Here is a 23599-nt window from a genome sequence, read left to right as displayed (position 1 = left end):
CCTTGTCCTGACTGGCCGTGTCCTGACTGGTGACTGGCCGTGTCCTGACTGGCCGTGTCCTGACTGGCCGTGTCCTGACTGGCCGTGTCCTGACTGGCCGTGTCCTGACTGGTGTTTGTGTATTTCAGAGCCGGTGATCCTTCCTGCTGTGATGCCTGGAGATTCATTTGCAGTCCCTTTACATCTCACGTCCTGGAGACTGCAGGCCCGCCCCCGAGGAATGGGAGTGTTCTTCTGTAAAACGCCGATACACTGGACTAATGTGACAAAGAGCGGGGAAGTGTCGAGCAGCAGACGCGAGTGTCACTCCATGGATACAGAGAACAGCAGATATTTCAGGTAACAAAGGGATGGGCTCTATACAGTGGTCCCGACATATGATGGTCCCAACATATGATGCCTCTGTGCATGGCTATCCAGCAGCGCTGACCGCTTCAGCAGCCGCCAGATTGCCGATTAATGTGCTCCGGAACTAAGACCCAAGAATGGAGAAGCCGGACCCTCAGCAGCTGCCCGAAGACCCTGTAGTCACCGCCTCGCCAGGCGCAGCCCGTGATGACTGTAACATATATAACCGCAGCAGCGGGGGTCTGCAGTGACAGCGCTCGGGGGTCAGGCGGAGACAGCGGAGTCTGCAGTGACAGCGCTCGGGGGTCAGGGGGAGACAGCGGGGTCTGCAGTGACAGCGCTCGGGGGTCAGGGGGAGACAGCGAAGTCTGCAGTGACAGCGCTCGGGGGTCAGGGGGAGACATCGAAGTCTGCAGTGACAGCGCTCGGGGGTCAGGGGGAGACAGCGGGGTCTGCAGTGACAGTGCTCGGGGGTCAGGGGGAGACAGCGGGGTCTGCAGTGACAGCGCTCGGGGGTCAGGGGGAGACAGCGGGGTCTGCAGTGACCGCGCTCGGGGGTCAGGGGGAGACGGCGGGGTCTGCAGTGACAGCGCTCGGGGGTCAGGGGGAGACAGCGGGGTCTGCAGTGACAGCGCTCGGGGGTCAGGGGGAGACAGCGGGGTCTGCAGTGACAGCGCTCGGGGGGTCAGGGGAAGACAGCGGGGTCTGCAGTGACAGCGCTCGGGGGTCAGGGGGAGACAGCGGGGTCTGCAGTGACAGCGCTCGGGGGTCAGGGGGAGACAGCGGGGTCTGCAGTGACAGCGCTCGGGGGTCAGGGGGAGACAGCGGGGTCTGCAGTGACAGTGCTCGGGGGTCAGGGGGAGACAGCGAAGTCTGCAGTGACAGTGCTCGGGGGTCAGGGGGAGACAGCGAAGTCTGCAGTGACAGGGCTCGGGGGTCAGGGGGAGACAGCGAAGACTGCAGTGACAGCGCTCGGGGGTCAGGGGGAGACAGCGGGGTCTGCAGTGACAGCGCTCGGGGGTCAGGGGGAGACAGCGGGGTCTGCAGTGACAGCGCTCGGGGGTCAGGGGGAGACAGCGAGGTCTGCAGTGACAGCGCTCGGGGGTCAGGGGGAGACAGCGGGGTCTGCAGTGACAGCGCTCGGGGGTCAGGGGGAGACAGCGAAGTCTGCAGTGACAGCGCTCGGGGGTCAGGGGGAGACAGCGAAGTCTGCAGTGACAGCGCTCGGGGGTCAGGGGGAGACAGCGAAGTCTGCAGTGACAGCGCTCGGGGGTCAGGGGGAGACAGCGAAGTTTGCAGTGACAGCGCTCGGGGGTCAGGGGGAGACAGCGAAGACTGCAGTGACAGCGCTCGGGGGTCAGGGGGAGACAGCGAAGACTGCAGTGACAGCGCTCGGGGGTCAGGGGGAGACAGCGGGGTCTGCAGTGACAGTGCTCGGGGGTCAGGGGGAGACAGCGAAGACTGCAGTGACAGCGCTCGGGGGTCAGGGGGAGACAGCGGGGTCTGCAGTGACAGCGCTCTGGGGTCAGGGGGAGACAGCGGGGTCTGAAGTGACAGCGCTCGGGGGTCAGGGGGAGACCGCGAAGTCTGCAGTTACAGCGCTCGGGGGTCAGGGGGAGACAGCGGGGTCTGAAGTGACAGCGCTCGGGGGTCAGGGGGAGACAGCGAAGTCTGCAGTGACAGCGCTCGGGGGTCAGGGGGAGACAGCGGGGTCTGAAGTGACAGCGCTCGGGGGTCAGGGGGAGACAGCGAAGTCTGCAGTGACAGCGCTCGGGGGTCAGGGGGAGACAGCGAAGTCTGCAGTGACAGCGCTCGGGGGTCAGGGGGAGACAGCGGGGTCTGCAGTGACAGCGCTCGGGGGTCAGGGGGAGACAGCGGGGTCTGCAGTGACAGCGCTCGGGGGTCAGGGGGAGACAGCGAAGTTTGCAGTGACAGCGCTCGGGGGTCAGGGGGAGACAGCGGGGTCTGAAGTGACAGCGCTCGGGGGTCAGGGGGAGACAGCGGGGTCTGCAGTGACAGCGCTCGGGGGTCAGGGGGGAGACAGCGGGGTCTGCAGTGACAGTGCTCGGGGGTCAGGGGGAGACAGCGAAGTCTGCAGTGACAGCGCTCGGGGGTCGGGGAGACAGCGAAGTCTGCAGTGACAGCGCTCGGGGGTCAGGGGGAGACAGCGGGGTCTGCAGTGACAGCGCTCGGGGGTCGGGGAGACAGCGGGGTCTGCAGTGACAGCGCTCGGGGGTCAGGGGGAGACAGCGGGGTCTGCAGTGACAGCGCTCGGGGGTCAGGGGGAGACAGCGGGGTCTGCAGTGACAGCGCTCGGGGGTCAGGGGGAGACAGCGGGGTCTGCAGTGACAGCGCTCGGGGGTCAGGGGGAGACAGCGGGGTCTGCAGTGACAGCGCTCGGGGGTCAGGGGGAGACAGCGGGGTCTGCAGTGACAGCGCTCGGGGGTCAGGGGGAGACAGCGGGGTCTGCAGTGACAGCGCTCGGGGGTCAGGGGGAGACAGCGGGGTCTGCAGTGACAGCGCTCGGGAGTCAGGGGGAGACAGCGGGGTCTGCAGTGACAGTGCTCGGGGGTCAGGGGGAGACAGCGAAGTCTGCAGTGACAGGGCTCGGGGGTCAGGGGGAGACAGCGAAGTCTGCAGTGACAGGGCTCGGGGGTCAGGGGGAGACAGCGAAGACTGCAGTGACAGCGCTCGGGGGTCAGGGGGAGACAGCGGGGTCTGCAGTGACAGCGCTCGGGGGTCAGGGGGAGACAGCGGGGTCTGCAGTGACAGCGCTCGGGGGTCAGGGGGAGACAGCGAGGTCTGCAGTGACAGCGCTCGGGGGTCAGGGGGAGACAGCGGGGTCTGCAGTGACAGCGCTCGGGGGTCAGGGGGAGACAGCGAAGTCTGCAGTGACAGCGCTCGGGGGTCAGGGGGAGACAGCGAAGTCTGCAGTGACAGCGCTCGGGGGTCAGGGGGAGACAGCGAAGTTTGCAGTGACAGCGCTCGGGGGTCAGGGGGAGACAGCGAAGACTGCAGTGACAGCGCTCGGGGGTCAGGGGGAGACAGCGAAGACTGCAGTGACAGCGCTCGGGGGTCAGGGGGAGACAGCGGGGTCTGCAGTGACAGCGCTCGGGGGTCAGGGGGAGACAGCGGGGTCTGCAGTGACAGCGCTCTGGGGTCAGGGGGAGACAGCGGGGTCTGAAGTGACAGCGCTCGGGGGTCAGGGGGAGACAGCGAAGTCTGCAGTTACAGCGCTCGGGGGTCAGGGGGAGACAGCGGGGTCTGAAGTGACAGCGCTCGGGGGTCAGGGGGAGACAGCGAAGTCTGCAGTGACAGCGCTCGGGGGTCAGGGGGAGACAGCGGGGTCTGAAGTGACAGCGCTCGGGGGTCAGGGGGAGACAGCGAAGTCTGCAGTGACAGCGCTCGGGGGTCAGGGGGAGACAGCGAAGTCTGCAGTGACAGCGCTCGGGGTCAGGGGGAGACAGCGGGGTCTGCAGTGACAGCGCTCGGGGGTCAGGGGGAGACAGCGGGGTCTGCAGTGACAGTGCTCGGGGGTCAGGGGGAGACAGCGAAGTCTGCAGTGACAGCGCTCGGGGGTCGGGGAGACAGCGAAGTCTGCAGTGACAGCGCTCGGGGGTCAGGGGGAGACAGCGGGGTCTGCAGTGACAGCGCTCGGGGGTCGGGGAGACAGCGGGGTCTGCAGTGACAGCGCTCGGGGGTCAGGGGGAGACAGCGGGGTCTGCAGTGACAGCGCTCGGGGGTCAGGGGGAGACAGCGGGGTCTGCAGTGACAGCGCTCGGGGGTCAGGGGGAGACAGCGGGGTCTGCAGTGACAGCGCTCGGGGGTCAGGGGGAGACAGGGGGGTCTGCAGTGACAGCGCTCGGGGGTCAGGGGGAGACAGCGAGGTCTGCAGTGACAGCGCTCGGGGGTCAGGGGGAGACAGCGGGGTCTGCAGTGACAGCGCTCGGGGGTCAGGGGGAGACAGCGGGGTCTGCAGTGACAGCGCTCGGGGGTCAGGGGGAGACAGCGGGGTCTGCAGTGACAGCGCTCGGGGGTCAGGGGGAGACAGCGGGGTCTGCAGTGACAGGGCTCGGGGGTCAGGGGGAGACAGCGGGGTCTGCAGTGACAGCGCTCGGGGGTCAGGGGGAGACAGCGAAGTCTGCAGTGACAGCGCTCGGGGGTCAGGGGGAGACAGCGGGGTCTGCAGTGACAGCGCTCGGGGGTCAGGGGGAGACAGCGGGGTCTGCAGTGACAGCGCTCGGGGTCAGGGGGAGACAGCGGGGTCTGCAGTGACAGCGCTCGGGGGTCAGGGGGAGACAGCGGGGTCTGCAGTGACAGCGCTCGGGGGTCAGGGGGAGACAGCGGGGTCTGCAGTGACAGCGCTCGGGGGTCAGGGGGAGACAGCGGGGTCTGCAGTGACAGCGCTCGGGGGTCAGGGGGAGACAGCGAAGTCTGCAGTGACAGTGCTCGGGGGTCAGGGGGAGACAGCGGGGTCTGCAGTGACAGCGCTCGGGGGTCAGGGGGAGACAGCGGGGTCTGCAGTGACAGCGCTTGGGGGTCAGGGGGAGACAGCGGGGTCTGCAGTGACAGCGCTCGGGGGTCAGGGGGAGACAGCGAAGTCTGCAGTGACAGGGCTCGGGGGGTCAGGGGGAGACAGCGGGGTCTGCAGTGACAGCGCTCGGGGGTCAGGGGGAGACAGCGGGGTCTGCAGTGACAGTGCTCGGGGGTCAGGGGGAGACAGCGGGGTCTGCAGTGACAGCGCTCGGGGGTCAGGGGGAGACAGCGGGGTCTGCAGTGACATCGCTCGGGGGTCAGGGGGAGACAGCGGGGTCTGCAGTGACAGCGCTCGGGGGTCAGGGGGAGACAGCGGGGTCTGCAGTGACAGCGCTCGGGGGTCAGGGGGAGACAGCGGGGTCTGAAAAGCAATTAGGAGAGGGGCAATCGCTGCTCGGCGAGGAACGGGGATGGCATTGGGAGATGGAGACAGCAGGGGGAGGGCTGTGCCGCAGTGTACACCTATGGACACTAGGGGGCAGCGGATGATGTCTGGATGGGGGGATTGTATTATTGTGAGAGGGCGAACATATTACAGCTCGGGGGAGAGAACGGGAGAATCCACACGACTCGGGGGTCCGGATATATCCTGAGAGAAGGTATATAGAAAGTCACATTTAAAACTGCAGCTAGACGTGTAACTCTCTCTATATACTGTCAATGGAAGCTCCTGTCTGTAGAGACCCCGGGGGCAAGAACACCTCCTGTCTGTAGAGACCCCGGGGGCAAGAACACCTCCTGTCTGTAGAGACCCCGGGGGCAAGAACACCTCCTGTCTGTAGAGACCCCGGGGGCAAGAACACCTCCTGTCTGTAGAGACCCCGGGGGCAAGAACACCTCCTGTCTGTAGAGACCCCGGGGGCAAGAACACCTCCTGTCTGTAGAGACCCCGGGGGCAAGAACACCTCCTGTCTGTAGAGACCCCGGGGGCAAGAACACCTCCTGTCTGTAGAGACCCGGGGGGCAACAACACCTCCTGTCTGTAGAGAACCCGGGGGCAAGAACACCTCCTGTCTGTAGAGACCCCGGGGGCAAGAACACCTCCTGTCTGTAGAGACCCCGGGGGCAAGAACACCTCCTGTCTGTAGAGACCCGGGGGGCAACAACACCTCCTGTCTGTAGAGACCCCGGGGGCAAGAACACCTCCTGTCTGTAGAGACCCCGGGGGCAAGAACACCTCCTGTCTGTAGAGACCCCGTGGGCAAGAACACCTCCTGTCTGTAGAGACCCCGGGGGCAACAACACCCCCTGTCTGTAGAGACCCCGGGGGCAAGAACACCTCCTGTCTGTAGAGACCCCGGGGGCAAGAACACCTCCTGTCTGTAGAGACCCCGGGGGCAAGAACACCTCCTGTCTGTAGAGACCCCGGGGGCAAGAACACCTCCTGTCTGTAGAGACCCGGGGGGCAACAACACCTCTTGTCTGTAGAGACCCCGGGGGCAAGAACACCTCCTGTCTGTAGAGACCCCGGGGGCAAGAACACCTCCTGTCTGTAGAGACCCCGGGGGCAAGAACACCTCCTGTCTGTAGAGACCCCGGGGGCAAGAACACCTCCTGTCTGTAGAGACCCCGGGGGCAAGAACACCTCCTGTCTGTAGAGACCCCGGGGGCAAGAACACCTCCTGTCTGTAGAGACCCCGGGGGCAAGAACACCTCCTGTCTGTAGAGACCCCGGGGGCAAGAACACCTCCTGTCTGTAGAGACCCCGGGGGCAAGAACACCTCCTGTCTGTAGAGACCCGGGGGGCAACAACACCTCCTGTCTGTAGAGAACCCGGGGGCAAGAACACCTCCTGTCTGTAGAGACCCCGGGGGCAAGAACACCTCCTGTCTGTAGAGACCCCGGGGGCAAGAACACCTCCTGTCTGTAGAGACCCGGGGGGCAACAACACCTCTTGTCTGTAGAGACCCCGGGGGCAAGAACACCTCCTGTCTGTAGAGACCCCGGGGGCAAGAACACCTCCTGTCTGTAGAGACCCCGGGGGCAAGAACACCTCCTGTCTGTAGAGACCCCGGGGGCAAGAACACCTCCTGTCTGTAGAGACCCCGGGGGCAAGAACACCTCCTGTCTGTAGAAACCCCGGGGGCAAGAACACCTCCTGTCTGTAGAGACCCCGGGGGCAAGAACACCTCCTGTCTGTAGAGACCCCGGGGGCAAGAACACCTCCTGTCTGTAGAGACCCCGGGGGCAAGAACACCTCCTGTCTGTAGAGACCCCGGGGGCAAGAACACCTCCTGTCTGTAGAGACCCCGGGGGCAAGAACACCTCCTGTCTGTAGAGACCCCGGGGGCAAGAACACCTCCTGTCTGTAGAGACCCCGGGGGCAAGAACACCTCCTGTCTGTAGAGACCCCGGGGGCAAGAACACCTCCTGTCTGTAGAGACCTGGGGGGCAACAACACCCTCCTGTCTGTAGAGACCCCGGGGGCAAGAACACCTCCTGTCTGTAGAGACCCCGGGGGCAAGAACACCTCCTGTCTGTAGAGACCCCGGGGGCAAGAACACCTCCTGTCTGTAGAGACCCCGGGGGCAAGAACACCTCCTGTCTGTAGAGACCCCCGGGGGCAAGAACACCTCCTGTCTGTAGAGACCCCGGGGGCAAGAACACCTCCTGTCTGTAGAGACCCCGGGGGCAAGAACACCTCCTGTCTGTAGAGACCCGGGGGGCAACAACACCTCCTGTCTGTAGAGACCCCGGGGGCAAGAACACCTCCTGTCTGTAGAGACCCCGGGGGCAAGAACACCTCCTGTCTGTAGAGACCCCGGGGGCAAGAACACCTCCTGTCTGTAGAGACCCGGGGGGCAACAACACCTCCTGTCTGTAGAGACCCCGGGGGCAAGAACACCTCCTGTCTGTAGAGACCCCGGGGGCAAGAACACCTCCTGTCTGTAGAGACCCCGTGGGCAAGAACACCTCCTGTCTGTAGAGACCCCGGGGGCAACAACACCTCCTGTCTGTAGAGACCCCGGGGGGCAAGAACACCTCCTGTCTGTAGAGACCCCGGGGGGCAAGAACACCTCCTGTCTGTAGAGACCCCCGGGGGCAAGAACACCTCCTGTCTGTAGAGACCCCGGGGGCAAGAACACCTCCTGTCTGTAGAGACCCCGGGGGCAAGAACACCTCCTGTCTGTAGAGACCCGGGGGGCAACAACACCTCTTGTCTGTAGAGACCCCGGGGGCAAGAACACCTCCTGTCTGTAGAGACCCCGGGGGCAAGAACACCTCCTGTCTGTAGAGACCCCGGGGGCAAGAACACCTCCTGTCTGTAGAGACCCCGGGGGCAAGAACACCTCCTGTCTGTAGAGACCCCAGGGGCAAGAACACCTCCTGTCTGTAGAGACCCCGGGGGCAAGAACACCTCCTGTCTGTAGAGACCCCGGGGGCAAGAACACCTCCTGTCTGTAGAGACCCCGGGGGCAAGAACACCTCCTGTCTGTAGAGACCCCGGGGGCAAGAACACCTCCTGTCTGTAGAGACCCCGGGGGCAAGAACACCTCCTGTCTGTAGAGACCCCGGGGGCAAGAACACCTCCTGTCTGTAGAGACCCCGGGGGCAAGAACACCTCCTGTCTGTAGAGACCCCGGGGGCAAGAACACCTCCTGTCTGTAGAGACCCCGGGGGGCAAGAACACCTCCTGTCTGTAGAGACCCCGGGGGCAAGAACACCTCCTGTCTGTAGAGACCCCGGGGGCAAGAACACCTCCTGTCTGTAGAGACCCCGGGGGCAAGAACACCTCCTGTCACCCACCAGATCAGGGGTCCCCCAAATTATTTCTTCAGACCATCCACCCCCCCACCTCCTTCTCATCCAGAGGACACCCCCTCCCCCACCTCCTTCTCATCCAGAGGACACCCCCCTCCCCCACCTCCTTTTCCTTTTCATCCAGAGGACACCCCCTCCCCCACCTCCTTCTCATCCAGAGGACACCCCCCTCCCCCACCTCCTTTTCCTTTTCATCCAGAGGACACCCCCTCCCCCAACTCCTTCTCATCCAGAGGACACCCCCTCCCCCACCTCCTTTTCCTTTTCATCCAGAGGACACCCCCTCCCCCACCTCCTTTTCCTTTTCATCCAGAGGACACCCCCTCCCCCAACTCCTTCTCATCCAGAGGACACCCCCTCCCCCCACCTCCTTCTCATCCAGAGGACACCCCCCTCCCCCACCTCCTTTTCCTTCTCATTCAGGGGACACCCCCTCCCCCACCTCCTTTTCCTTCTCATCCAGAGGACACCCCCTCCCCCACCTCCTTTTCCTTCTCATCCAGAGGACACCCCCTCCCCCACCTCCTTTTCTTTTTCATCCAGAGGACACCCCCCTCCCCCAACTCCTTCTCATCCAGAGGACACCCCCCTCCCCCACCTCCTTTTCCTTCTCATCCAGAGGACACCCCCCTCCCCCACCTCATTTTCCTTCTCATCCAGAGGACACCCCCTCCCCCATCTCCTTTTCCTTCTCATCCAGAGGACACCCCCTCCCCCCACCTCCTTTTCCTTCTCATCCAGAGGACACCCCCTCCCCCACCTCCTTTTCCTTGTCATCCAGAGGACACCCCCTCCCCCACCTCCTTCTCATCCAGAGGACACCCCCCCCCCCCCACCTCCTTTTCCTTGTCATCCAGAGGACACCCCCCTCCCCCACCTCCTTCTCATCCAGAGGACACCCCCTCCCCCACCTCCTTCTCATCCAGAGGACACCCCCTCCCCCACCTCCTTTTCCTTCTCATCCAGAGGACACCCCCTCCCCCACCTCCTTTTCCTTCTCATCCAGAGGACACCCCCTCCCCCACCTCCTTTTCCTTTTCATCCAGAGGACACCCCCCTCCCCCACCTCCTTTTCCTTTTCATCCAGAGGACACCCCCCTCCCCCAACTCCTTCTCATCCAGAGGACACCCCCTCCCCCCACCTCCTTCTCATCCAGAGGACACCCCCTCCCCCACCTCCTTTTCCTTCTCATTCAGGGGACACCCCCTCCCCCACCTCCTTTTCCTTCTCATCCAGAGGACACCCCCTCCCCCACCTCCTTTTCCTTCTCATCCAGAGGACACCCCCTCCCCCACCTCCTTTTCTTTTTCATCCAGAGGACACCCCCCCTCCCCCAACTCCTTCTCATCCAGAGGACACCCCCTCCCCCACCTCCTTTTCCTTCTCATCCAGAGGACACCCCCTCCCCCACCTCATTTTCCTTCTCATCCAGAGGACACCCCCTCCCCCATCTCCTTTTCCTTCTCATCCAGAGGACACCCCCTCCCCCCACCTCCTTTTCCTTCTCATCCAGAGGACACCCCCTCCCCCCACCTCCTTTTCCTTGTCATCCAGAGGACACCCCCTCCCCCACCTCCTTCTCATCCAGAGGACACCCCCCCCCCCCCACCTCCTTTTCCTTGTCATCCAGAGGACACCCCCTCCCCCACCTCCTTCTCATCCAGAGGACACCCCCTCCCCCACCTCCTTCTCATCCAGAGGACACCCCCTCCCCCACCTCCTTTTCCTTCTCATCCAGAGGACACCCCCTCCCCCACCTCCTTTTCCTTCTCATTCAGAGGACACCCCCTCCCCCACCTCCTTTTCCTTCTCATCCAGAGGACACCCCCTCCCCCACCTCCTTTTCCTTCTCATCCAGATGACACCCCCTCCCCCACCTCCTTTTCCTTCTCATCCAGAGGACACCCCCCCACTCCTTTTCCTTCTCATCCAGAGGACACCCCCTCCCCCGCCTCCTTTTCTTTTTCATCCAGAGGACACCCCCCCTCCCCCAACTTCTTCTCATCCAGAGGACACCCCCTCCCCCAACTCCTTCTCATCCAGAGGACACCCCCCCACCTCCTTTTCCTTCTCATCCAGAGGACACCCCCTCCCCCAACTCCTTCTCATCCAGAGGACACCCCCCCACCTCCTTTTCTTTCTCATCCAGAGGACACCCCCCCACCTCCTTTTCCTTCTCATTCAGGGGACACCCCCTCCCCCACCTCCTTTTCTTTCTCATTCAGGGGACACCCCCTCCCCCACCTCCTTTTCCTTCTCATCCAGAGGACACCCCCCTCCCCCACCTCCTTCTCATCCAGAGGACACCCCCTCCCCCAACTCCTTCTCATCCAGAGGACACCCCCCCACCTCCTTTTCCTTCTCATCCAGAGGACACCCCCCCACCTTCCTTTCCTTCTCATCCAGAGGACACCCCCTCCCCAACTCCTTCTCATCCAGAGGACACCCCCCACCTTCCTTTCCTTCTCATCCAGAGGACACCCCCCACCTCCTTTTCTTTCTCATCCAGAGGACACCCCCCACCTCCTTTTCTTTCTCATCCAGAGGACACCCCCCACCTCCTTTTCTTTCTCATCCAGAGGACCCCCCCCTTCCTTTCCTTCTCATCCAGAGGACACCCCCCCACCTCCTTTTCTTTCTCATCCAGAGGACACCCCCTCCCCAACTCCTTCTCATCCAGAGTACACCCCCCACCTCCTTTTCTTTCTCATCCAGAGGACACCCCCCACCTTCCTTTCTTTCTCATCCAGAGGACACCCCCCCCACCTCCTTTTCTTTCTCATCCAGAGGACACCCCCCCACCTCCTTTTCCTTCTCATCCAGAGGACACCCCCCCACCTCCTTTTCCTTCTCATCCAGAGGACACCCCCACCTCCTTTTTTTTATTCATCCAGAGGACACCCCCCCCACCTCCTTTTCTTTCTCATCCAGAGGACACCCCCCTCACCTTCCTTTCCTTCTCATCCAGAGGACACCCCCCCACCTCCTTTTCTTTCTCATCCAGAGGACACCCCCTCACCTTCCTTTCCTTCTCATCCAGAGGACACCCCCCACCTCCTTTTTTTTCTCATCCAGAGGACACCCCCCCACCTCCTTTTCTTTCTCATCCAGAGGACACCCCCCCACCTCCTTTTCCTTCTCATCCAGAGGACACCCCCCCCACCTCATTTTCTTTCTCATCCAGAGGACACCCCCCCACCTTTCTTTCTTTCTCATCCAGAGGACACCCCCCCACCTCCTTTTCCTTCTCGTCCAGAGGACACCCCCCCCCACCTCCTTTTCCTTCTCATCCAGAGGACACCCCCCACCTCCTTTTCCTTCTCGTCCAGAGGACACCCCCCCCACCTCCTTTTCCTTCTCGTCCAGAGGACACCCCCCACCTCCTTTTCCTTCTCATCCAGAGGACACCCCCCACCTCCTTTTCCTTCTCATCCAGAGGACACCCCCCACCTCCTTGTCTTTCTCATCCAGAGGACACCCCCCACCTTCCTTTCCTCTCATCCAGAGGACACCACCACCTCCTTTTTTTTCTCATCGAGAGGACACCCCCCCCACCTCCTTTTCTTTCTCATCCAGAGGACACCCCCCCCACCTTCCTTTCCTTCTCATCCAGAGGACACCCCCCTCACCTTCCTTTCCTTCTCATCCAGAGGACACCCCCCACCTCCTTTTCCTTCTCATCCAGAGGACACCCCCCCACCTCCTTTTCTTTCTCATCCAGAGGACACCCCCCCACCTTCCTTTCCTCTCATCCAGAGGACACCCCCACCTCCTTTTTTTTCTCATCCAGAGGACACCCCCCCCACCTCCTTTTCTTTCTCATCCAGAGGACACCCCCTCACCTTCCTTTCCTTCTCATCCAGAGGACACCCCCCCCACCTCCTTTTCTTTCTCATCCAGAGGACACCCCCCACCTTCCTTTCCTCTCATCCAGAGGACACCCCCCACCTCCTTTTTTTTCTCATCCAGAGGACACCCCCCCACCTCCTTTTCTTTCTCATCCAGAGGACACCCCCTCACCTTCCTTTCCTTCTCATCCAGAGGACACCCCCCCACCTCCTTTTCTTTCTCATCCAGAGGACACCCCCTCACCTTCCTTTCCTTCTCATCCAGAGGACACCTCTTGGTGGAGGACTTCAGACACCTTGCTTCATGTGCTGCACTCAGGATCCCAAAGCCTCTGCTCTCTGCCCGCACCCTTGGATCCTTCTCTTTACCTTTTCTTTCTCATCCAGAGGACACCCCCCACCTCCTTTTCCTTCTCATCCAGAGGACACCCCCCACCTCCTTTTCCTTCTCATCCAGAGGACACCCCCCACCTCCTTTTTTTTCTCATCCAGAGGACACCCCCCCCACCTCCTTTTCTTTCTCATCCAGAGGACACCCCCTCACCTTCCTTTCCTTCTCATCCAGAGGACACCCCCCCCACCTCCTTTTCTTTCTCATCCAGAGGACACCCCCTCACCTTCCTTTCCTTCTCATCCAGAGGACACCCCCCACCTCCTTTTTTTTCTCATCCAGAGGACACCCCCCCACCTCCTTTTCTTTCTCATCCAGAGGACACCCCCCCACCTCCTTTTCCTTCTCATCCAGAGGACACCCCCCCCCCTCCTTTTCTTTCTCATCCAGAGGACACCCCCCACCTTCCTTTCCTCTCATCCAGAGGACACCCCCCCCACCTCCTTTTCTTTCTCATCCAGAGGACACCCCCCCACCTCCTTTTCCTTCTCATCCAGAGGACACCCCCCCACCTCCTTTTCTTTCTCATCCAGAGGACACCCCCTCACCTTCCTTTCCTTCTCATCCAGAGGACACCTCTTGGTGGAGGACTTCAGACACCTTGCTTCATGTGCTGCACTCAGGATCCCAAGGCCTCTGCTCTCTGCCCGCACCCTGGGATCCTTCTCTTTACCTTTTTTTCACCTCTTTTGCTCCTTTCTCGCATTATCAAGGAAATGGAAGCAGAAGGAGCCGCAGCGATCCTTGTATCTCCAGACTGACATTATCAGGCATGATATCATTACCACCAAGCTTGGAAGTCTTTCGTAGCTTGGCATAAATCCTGGCTCCTTATCCACCCATCTTGTTTGTTTACAGTGGTCTTAATCTTAGTTTGGCCATCAGTTCCCTGTGTCATGGTCTGTGCGCTATTTTTTTCATTGGCCGCTAGTTTCCATTTTCCCCTTTGTGCATGGATTGGCTCATGCCGTACTCCATTCCAGATCCCCCGTTCCTCAATCAGACGTAAACCTGGTTCTTGAAGGTCTTCAGTCGGCCCTCTTGGAGCCACTTTGGGTGATCCCACTCTGCCTGCTGACCTAGTGGTCTTGGTGGTGGTCGAATGAGGAGCAGAGTCGACTGTCTTGTGTTCTCCTCTCTTATTCCTTCACCAAGACAAGGCAGTTTTCTTTGTCTCGTATTATGTTTCCTACCAAAGATTGTTTTAGCTTTTCACCTAAATGATACATATGGTATGGTCCTGTCCTCTTTCTGATAAGGTGTCCATTTGGTATTTCCTTCACACATTCACTATGCTCACAGCTTAGCCTTAACAAGCTCTGCTAAAATGAAAGCTGAGCTGTGATTGGTTGCTATGGGCTGTATATTGAGCTGTGATTGGTTGCTATTGGCTGAAAGCTCAGTTTTGATTGGTTGCTATGGGCTGAAAGCTTAGTTTTGATTGGTTGCTATGGGCTGAATGCTGAGCTGTGACTGGTTTCTATGGGCTGTATACTGAGCTGTGACTATTTGCTATGGGCTGTATACTGAGCTGTGACTGGTTGCTATGGGCTGTATACTGAGCTGTGGCTGGTTGCTATGGGCTTTATACTATGCTGTGATTGGTTGCTATGGGCTAAATGCTGAGGTGTGACTGGTTGTTATGGGCTGTATACTGAGCTTTGACTGGTTGCTAAGGGCTGTATACTGAGCTGTGACTGGTTGCTATGGGCTGTATACTGAGCGGTGACTGGTTGCTATTGGCTGTGACTGGTTGCTATGGGCTGTATACTGAGCTGTGATTGGTTGCTATGGGCTGTATACTGAGCTGATTGGTTGCTATGGGCTGTGACTGGTTGCTATGGGCTGTATACTGAGCTGTGACTGGTTGTTATGGGCTGTATACTGAGCTGTGACTGGTTGTTATGGGCAGTATACTGAGCTGTAACTGGTTGTTATGGGCTGTATACTGAGCTGTGATTGGTTGCTATGGGCTGTATACTGAGCTGTAATTGGTTGCTATGGGCTGTATACTGAGCTGTGATTGGTTACTATGAGCTGTATACTGAGCTGTGATTGGTTGCTATGGGCTGTATACTGAGCTGACTGGTTGCTATGGGCTGTATACTGAGCTGTGACTGGTTGCTATGGGCTGTATACTGAGCTGTGACTGGTTGCTATGGGCTGTGACTTGTTGCTATGGGCTGTATACTGAGCTGTGACTGGTTGCTATGGGCTGTATACTGAGCTTTGACTGGTTGCTATGGGCTGTATACTGAGCTGTGACTGGTTGCTATGGGCTGTATACTGAGCTGTGACTGGTTGCTATGGGCTGTATACTGAGCTGTGACTGGTTGCTATGGGCTGTATACTGAGCTGTGACTGGTTGCTATAGGCTGTATACTGAGCTGAGACTGGTTGCTATGGGCTGTGACTGGTTGCTATGGGCTGTGACTGGTTGCTATGGGCTGTGACTGGTTGCTCTGGGCTGTGACTGGTTGCTATGGGCTGTATACTGGGCTGTGACTGGTTGCTATGGGCTGTATACTGAGCTGACTGGTTGCTATGGGCTGTGACTGGTTGCTATGGGCTGTATACTGGTCTGTGACTGGTTGCTATGGGCTGTATACTGAGCTGTGACTGGTCGCTATGGGCTGTGACTGGTTGCTATGGGCTGTGACTGTTTGCTATGAGCTTTGACTGGTTGCTTTGGGCTGTATACTGAGCTGTGACTGGTTGCTATGGGCTGTGACTGGTTGTTATGGGCTGTATACTGAGCCGACTGGTTGCTATGGGCTGTGACTGGTTGCTATGGGCTGTATACTGGGCTGTGACTGGTTGCTATGGGCTGTATACTGGGCTGTGACTGGTTGCTATGGGCTGTATACTGGGCTGTGACTGGTTGCTATGGGCTGTATACTGAGCCGACTGGTTGCTATGGGCTGTGACTGGTTGCTATGGGCTGTATACTGGGCTGTGACTGGTTGCTATGGGCTGTATACTGGGCTGTGACTGGTTGCTATGGGCTGTATACTGGGCTGTGACTGGTTGCTATGGGCTGTATACTGAGCTGTGACTGGTTGCTATGGGCTGTGACTGGTTGCTATGAGCTGTGACTGGTTGCTTTGGGCTGTATACTGAGCTGTGACTGGTTGCTATGGGCTGTGACTGGTTGTTATGGGCTGTATACTGAGCTGTGACTGGTTGCTATGGGCTGTGACTGGTTGCTATGGGCTGTGACTGGTTGCTATGGGCTGTGACTGGTTGCTATGGGCTGTGACTGGTTGCTATGGGCTGTGACTGGTTGCTATGGGCTGTGACTGGTTGCTATGAGCTGTATACTGAGCTGTGACTGGTTGCTATGGGCTGTGACTGGTTGTTATGGGCTGTATACTGAGCTGTGACTGGTTGTTATGGGCTGTGACTGGTTACTATGAGCTGTGACTGGTTGCTATGGGCTTTGACTGGTTGCTATGGGCTGTGACTGGTTACTATGGGCTGTGACTGGTTACTATGGGCTGTGATAGGTTGCTATGGGCTGTATATTGAGCTGTGACTGGTTACTATGAGCGGTGACTGGTTGCTATGAGCTGTGACTGGTTGCTATGACCTGTTACTGGTTGCTATGAGCTGTGACTGGTCCCTATGGACTGTGACTGGTCACTATGAGCTGTGACTGGTTACTATGAGCTGTGACTGGTTGCTTTGGGCTGTGACTGGTTACTATGAGCTGTGACTGGTTGCTATGAGCTGTGACTGGTTGCTATGAGCTGTGACTGGTTGCTATGAGCTGTGACTGGTTGCTATGAGCTGTGACTGGTTACTATGGGCTGTGACTGGTTACTATGAGCTGTGACTGGTTACTATGAGCTGTGACTGGTTGCTATGAGCTGTGACTGGTTGCTATGAGCTGTGACTGGTTGCTATGGGCTGTGACTGGTTACTATGGGCTGTGACTGGTTGCTATGGGCTGTGACTGGTTACTATGAGCTGTGACTGGTTGCTATTGGCTGTGACTGGTTGCTATGGGCTGTGACTGGTTACTATGAGCTGTGACTGGTTGCTATTGGCTGTGACTGGTTGCTATGAGCTGTGACTGGTTGCTATGAGCTGTGACTGGTTACTATGAGCTATGACTGGTTACTATGGGCTGTGACTGGTTGCTATGAGCTGTGACTGGTTGCTATGGGCTTTGGCTGGTTACTATGGGCTGTGACTGGTTGCTATGAGCTATGACTGGTTGCTATGGGCTGTGACTGGTTTCTATGAGCTGTGACTGGTTGCTATGAGCTGTGGCTGGTTACTATGAGCTGTGACTGGTTACTATGGGCTGTGACTGGTGCTATGAGCTGTGACTGGTTGCTATGAGCTGTGAATGGTTGCTATGGGCTTTGGCTGGTTACTATGAGGCTGTGACTGGTTGCTATGGGCTGTGACTGGTTGCTATGGGCTGTGACTGGTTGCTATGGGCTGTGACTGGTTGCTATGGGCTGTGACTGGTTGCTATGGGCTTTGACTGTTTGCTATGAGCTGTATACTGAGCTGTGACTGGTTGCTATGGGCTGTGACTGGTTGTTATGGGCTGTATACTGAGCTGTGACTGGTTGTTATGGGCTGTGACTGGTTACTATGAGCTGTGACTGGTTGCTATGGGCTGTGACTGGTTGCTATGGGCTGTGACTGGTTACTATGGGCTGTGACTGGTTACTATGGGCTGTGATAGGTTGCTATGGGCTGTATACTGAGCTGTGACTGGTTACTATGAGCTGTGACTGGTTGCTATGAGCTGTGACTGGTTGCTATGAGCTGTTACTGGTTGCTATGAGCTGTGACTGGTCCCTATGGGCTGTGACTGGTCACTATGAACTGTGACTGGTTACTATGAGCTGTGACTGGTTGCTTTGGGCTGTGACTGGTTACTATGAGCTGTGACTGGTTGCTATGGGCTGTGACTGGTTGCTATGGGCTGTGACTGGTTGCTATGGGCTGTGACTGGTTGCTATGGGCTGTGACTGGTTGCTATGAGCTGTGACTGGTTGCTATGAGCTGTGACTGGTTGCTATGAGCTGTGACTGGTTGCTATGGGCTGTGACTGGTTACTATGAGCTGTGACTGGTTACTATGAGCTGTGACTGGTTGCTATGAGCTGTGACTGGTTGCTATGGGCTGTGACTGGTTACTATGGGCTGTGACTGGTTGCTATGGGCTGTGACTGGTTACTATGAGCTGTGACTGGTTGCTATTGGCTGTGACTGGTTGCTATGGGCTGTGACTGGTTACTATGGGCTGTGACTGGTTGCTATGAGCTGTGACTGGTTGCTATGGGCTTTGGCTGGTTACTATGGGCTGTGACTGGTTGCTATTAGCTGTGACTGGTTGCTATGAGCTGTGACTGGTTGCTATGGGCTGTGACTGGTTGCTATGAGCTGTGACTGGTTACTATGAGCTGTGACTGGTTACTATGGGCTGTGACTGGTTGCTATGAGCTGTGACTGGTTGCTATGAGCTGTTACTGGTTGCTATGAGCTGTGACTGGTCCCTATGGGCTGTGACTGGTCACTATGAACTGTGACTGGTTACTATGAGCTGTGACTGGTTGCTTTGGGCTGTGACTGGTTACTATGAGCTGTGACTGGTTGCTATGGGCTGTGACTGGTTGCTATGGGCTGTGACTGGTTGCTATGGGCTGTGACTGGTTGCTATTGGCTGTGACTGGTTGCTATGAGCTGTGACTGGTTGCTATGAGCTGTGACTGGTTGCTATGAGCTGTGACTGGTTGCTATGGGCTGTGACTGGTTACTATGAGCTGTGACTGGTTACTATGAGCTGTGACTGGTTGCTATGAGCTGTGACTGGTTGCTATGGGCTGTGACTGGTTACTATGGGCTGTGACTGGTTGCTATGGGCTGTGACTGGTTACTATGAGCTGTGACTGGTTGCTATTGGCTGTGACTGGTTGCTATGGGCTGTGACTGGTTACTATGGGCTGTGACTGGTTGCTATGAGCTGTGACTGGTTGCTATGGGCTTTGGCTGGTTACTATGGGCTGTGACTGGTTGCTATTAGCTGTGACTGGTTGCTATGAGCTGTGACTGGTTGCTATGGGCTGTGACTGGTTGCTATGAGCTGTGACTGGTTACTATGAGCTGTGACTGGTTACTATGGGCTGTGACTGGTTGCTATGAGCTGTGACTGGTTGCTATGGGCTTTGGCTGGTTACTATGGGCTGTGACTGGTTGCTATTAGCTGTGACTGGTTGCTATGAGCTGTGACTGGTTGCTATGGCCACCAGACCATTTGGGTTTAAGCAGATTGATAACTTGATGTTTTTGGGGTCTTGTCCGGTCCTCTCTGTCGTCCATTATGACATTACATTGTGTCTTTCTGTAGAGGTGGTAATGGCGGGTGCAGTACATGTCACAGATTTTTTCGCTTTACCATCTTTGTTTCGTGGTTTTCCAGGTTTTGCGTGGCTCTGAGGAAAGAGAACTATCCGGATTACATGCCGTCCAACATCTTCTCAGACAGCGCCAAACAGATCTACAGACAGCCGGGTCACAGCGTCTTCCTGCTGCCCACCGTGGTCATCTGCAACCTCCTGCCCTGTGAACTCAACTATTATGTCAGGGGGTCACATCTTAAAGGAACCTTAAAATCCGGGAAAGAGATGGCGCTGCACACGGCGGACACCTCCCAGAACTTTGAGCTAGGTGAGCGCTCTCGCTGTTATGTGACGTCTCCATCAGTTACACGTGTTGTCTGAACCCCACAAAGGGCTGGCTAACCATATAATGTGTTTGGGGCTCCTGTCTCTACCCCCGGGGGCCGATGTCAGAGGAGAGAAGCATCCACCATGTTGGGTTTCAGCTGCCTGATTCTTCTGTTATTAGGGAGATAATCAGAGGACAGAGAGGTCTGGCAGCGGCTTACACCCCCTCAGGAAAGACAATTGTGAGCATTCATGTGACAGCTCTAAAATTGTGTACCCTGCGTAAGGCTCTGTTCACATTTCGGCAGTATTTCTCGTCAGTACAGAGAATGGAACAAAACCGAAGCAAAGTTTTAGGAGAGACTTGCACCTTTTCTGTGTTTTGGAACCATTCCTGTTTTTTAATTACAAATATTAATGCAAATTGACAAGCGTTGCCCCTTTCATCCGTCCTGGCTTTACACTAAGCATGGTCTTACATTAGTATTGACCTTACATTAGTCCTGGTCTTACATTAGTATTGGCCTTACATTAGTCCTGGTCTTACATTAGTCCTGGTCTTACATTAGTCCTGGTCTTACATTAGTATTGGCCTTACATTAGTCCTGGTCTTACATTAGTCCTGGTCTTACATTAGTCCTGGTCTTACATTAGTCCTGGTCTTACATTAGTCCTGGTCTTACATTAGTCCTGGTCTTACATTAGTCCTGGTCTTACATTAGTCCTGGCCTTACATTAGTCCTGGCCTTACATTAGTCCTGGCCTTACATTAGTCCTGGCCTTACATTAGTATTGGCCTTACATTAGTCCTGGTCCTACATTAGTCCTGGTCCTACATTAGTCCTGGTCCTACATTAGTCCTGGTCCTACATTAGTCTTGGTCTTACATTAGTCTTGGTCTTACATTAGTCTTGGTCTTACATTAGTCTTGGTCTTACATTAGTCTTGGTCTTACATTAGTCCTGGTCTTACATTAGTCCTGGTCTTACATTAGTCCTGGTCTTACATTAGTCCTGGTCTTTCATTAGTCCTGGTCTTACATTAGTCCTGGTCTTACATTAGTCCTGGTCTTACATTAGTCCTGGTCTTACATTAGTCCTGGTCTTACATTACTCTTGGCCTTACATTAGTCCTGGTCTTACATTAGTCCTGGTCTTGTCTTACATTACTCTTGGTCTTACATTAGTCCTGGTCTTACATTAGTATTGGCCTTACATTAGTCCTGGTCTTACATTAGTATTGGCCTTAAATTGGTCCTGGTCTTACATTAGTATTGGCCTTACATTAGTCTTTTTCTTACATTAGTCCTGGTCTTACATTAGTCCAGGTCTTACATTAGTCCTGGTCTTACATTAGTCCTTGCCTTACATTAGTCCTTGCCTTACATTAGTCCTGGTCTAGTCCTTGCATTACATTAGTCCTGGCCTTACATTAGTCCTGGCCTTACATTAGTCCTGGCCTTACATTAGTCCTGGCCTTACATTAGTCCTGGCCTTACATTAGTCCTGGTCTTACATTAGTCCTGGTCTTACATTAGTCCTGGTCTTACATTAGCCCTGGTCTTACATTAGTCCTGGTCTTACATTAGTCCTGGTCTTACATTAGTCCTTGCCTTACATTAGTCCTGGCCTTACATTAGTCCTGGCCTTACATTAGTCCTGGCCTTACATTAGTATTGGCCTTACATTAGTCCTGGTCTTACATTAGTCCTGGCCTTACATTAGTCCTGGCCTTACATTAGTCCTGGCCTTACATTAGTATTGGCCTTACATTAGTCCTGGTCCAAAATTAGTCCTGGTCTTACATTAGTCCTGGTCTTACATTAGTCCTGGTCTTACATTAGTCCTGGTCTTACATTAGTCCTGGTCTTACATTAGTCCTGGTCTTACATTAGTCCTGGTCCTACATTAGTCCTGGTCCTACATTAGTCTTGGTCCTACATTAGTCTTGGTCCTACATTAGTCCTGGTCCTACATTAGTCCTGGTCCTACATTAGTCCTGGTCCTACATTAGTCCTGGTCCTACATTAGTCCTGGTCCTAGATTAGTCTTGGTCCTTCATTAGTCTTGGTCCTACATTAGTCCTGGTCTTACATTAGTCCTGGTCTTACATTAGTCCTGGTCTTACATTACTCTTGGCCTTACATTAGTCCTGGTCTTACATTAGTCCTGGTCTTGTCTTACATTACTCTTGGTCTTACATTAGTCCTGGTCTTACATTAGTATTGGCCTTAAATTGGTCCTGGTCTTACATTAGTATTGGCCTTACATTAGTCTTTTTCTTACATTAGTCTTGGTCTTACATTAGTCCAGGTCTTACATTAGTCCTGGTCTTACATTAGTCCTTGCCTTACATTAGTCCTTGCCTTACATTAGTCCTGGTCTAGTCCTTGCATTACATTAGTCCTGGCCTTACATTAGTCCTGGCCTTACATTAGTCCTGGCCTTACATTAGTCCTGGCCTTACATTAGTATTGGCCTTACATTAGTCTTTTTCTTACATTAGTCCTGGTCTTACATTAGTCCTGGTCTTACATTAGTCCTGGTCTTACATTAGTCCTGGTCTTACATTAGTCCTGGCCTTACATTAGTCTTAGCCTTACATTAGTCCTGGCCTTACATTAGTCTTGGCCTTACATTAGTCTTGGCCTTACATTAGTCTTGGCCTTACATTAGTCTTGGCCTTACATTAGTCTTGGCCTATATTTTAATGATTCCAGACCCTAATATGCCCTTGAGTACTAGCTCAGTCCATGTAAGACATCTCAGCCAGTCATGCCTATTCTGCAGAGACCCGGAGCTTTCAGTCTGTGTTCAAAAACACACACCTCCAGTTACACACACCTTTAGTGTTACATTCATGTTTATATTTATAATTACAAAAAGTAGTGTTGTATTCTATCAACAGGACATGCCACAAATGTTTGATGTAGCAAGGTCCTGCACATCTCCAGAAGGGGACACATCTAGACAGACATGTCCTTTACTTCCTCCCTGCTGATAGAGGCACATGGCATTCCAGTCATTATAAGGTGTAGGAGACTTGTATTACTGATGTCCTTTACTTCCTCCCTGCTGAGAGAGGCAAATCACATTCCAGTCATTATAAGGTGTAGGAGACATGTATTACTGATGTCCTTTACTTCCTCCCTGCTGAGAGAGGCAAATCACATTCCAGTCATTATAAGGTGGACTTGTATTACTGATGTCCTTTTCTTCCTCCCTGCTGAGAGAGGCACATGGCATTCCAGTCATTATGAGGTGTAGGAGACTTGTATTACTGATGTCCTTTACTTCCTCCCTGCTGAGAGAGGCACATGGCATTTCAGTCATTATAAGGTGTAGGAGACTTGTATCACTGATGTCCTTTACTTCCTCCCTGCTATGAGAGGCAAATCACATTCCAGTCATTATAAGGTGGACTTGTATTACTGATGTACTTTACTTCCTCCCTGCTGAGAGAGGCACATGGCATCCCAGTCATTATGAGGTGTAGGAGACTTGTATTACTGATGTATTTTACTTCCTCCCTGCTGAGAGAGGCACATAGCATTTCAGTCATTATAAGGTGTAGGAGACTTGTATTACTGATGTATTTTACTTCCTCCCTGCTGAGAGAGGCAAATTGCATTCCAGTCATTATAAGGTGTAGGAGACTTGTATCACTGACGTCCTTTACTTCCTCCCTGCTGAGAGAGGCACATGGCATCCCAGTCATTATGAGGTGTAGGAGACTTGTATTACTGATGTCCTTTACTTCCTCCCTGCTGAGAGAGGCACATGGCATCCCAGTCATTATAAGGTGTAGGAGACTTGTATTACTGATGTACTTTACTTCCTCCCTGCTGAGAGAGGCACATGGCATCCCAGTCATTATGAGGTGTAGGAGACTTGTATTACTGATGTCCTTTACTTCCTCCCTGCTGAGAGAGGCACATGGCATTCCAGTCATTATAAGGTGTAGGAGTGAGGAATAAGGAGAGTTCCGCAACATAAAGAGGTAGGCTTCAGAGAGCCTGTACACGT

The 23599-nt window shown here is 55.8% G+C and overlaps 1 protein-coding gene across 1 annotated transcript in view; it reads left to right on the top strand.

The window, feature by feature from the left end:
* LOC130344335 (intermembrane lipid transfer protein VPS13D-like) overlaps positions 1-23599 on the top strand; it is a gene marked incomplete at its 5' end in the record, with an annotated part of 160395 nt that overhangs the window by 50603 nt on the left and 86193 nt on the right. Inside the window, 2 exons of the mRNA XM_056554422.1 lie at positions 129-339; positions 19328-19575. Of these exons, the coding sequence (XP_056410397.1) occupies positions 129-339; positions 19328-19575 (459 nt within the window). The remainder of the gene's footprint in view (positions 1-128; positions 340-19327; positions 19576-23599) is intronic.

This window comes from Hyla sarda, unplaced genomic scaffold, assembly GCF_029499605.1.
Source record: "Hyla sarda isolate aHylSar1 unplaced genomic scaffold, aHylSar1.hap1 scaffold_713, whole genome shotgun sequence".
Classification (NCBI taxonomy): Eukaryota; Metazoa; Chordata; class Amphibia; order Anura; family Hylidae; genus Hyla; species Hyla sarda.
This window is presented reverse-complemented; position numbering and strand designations above follow the sequence as displayed.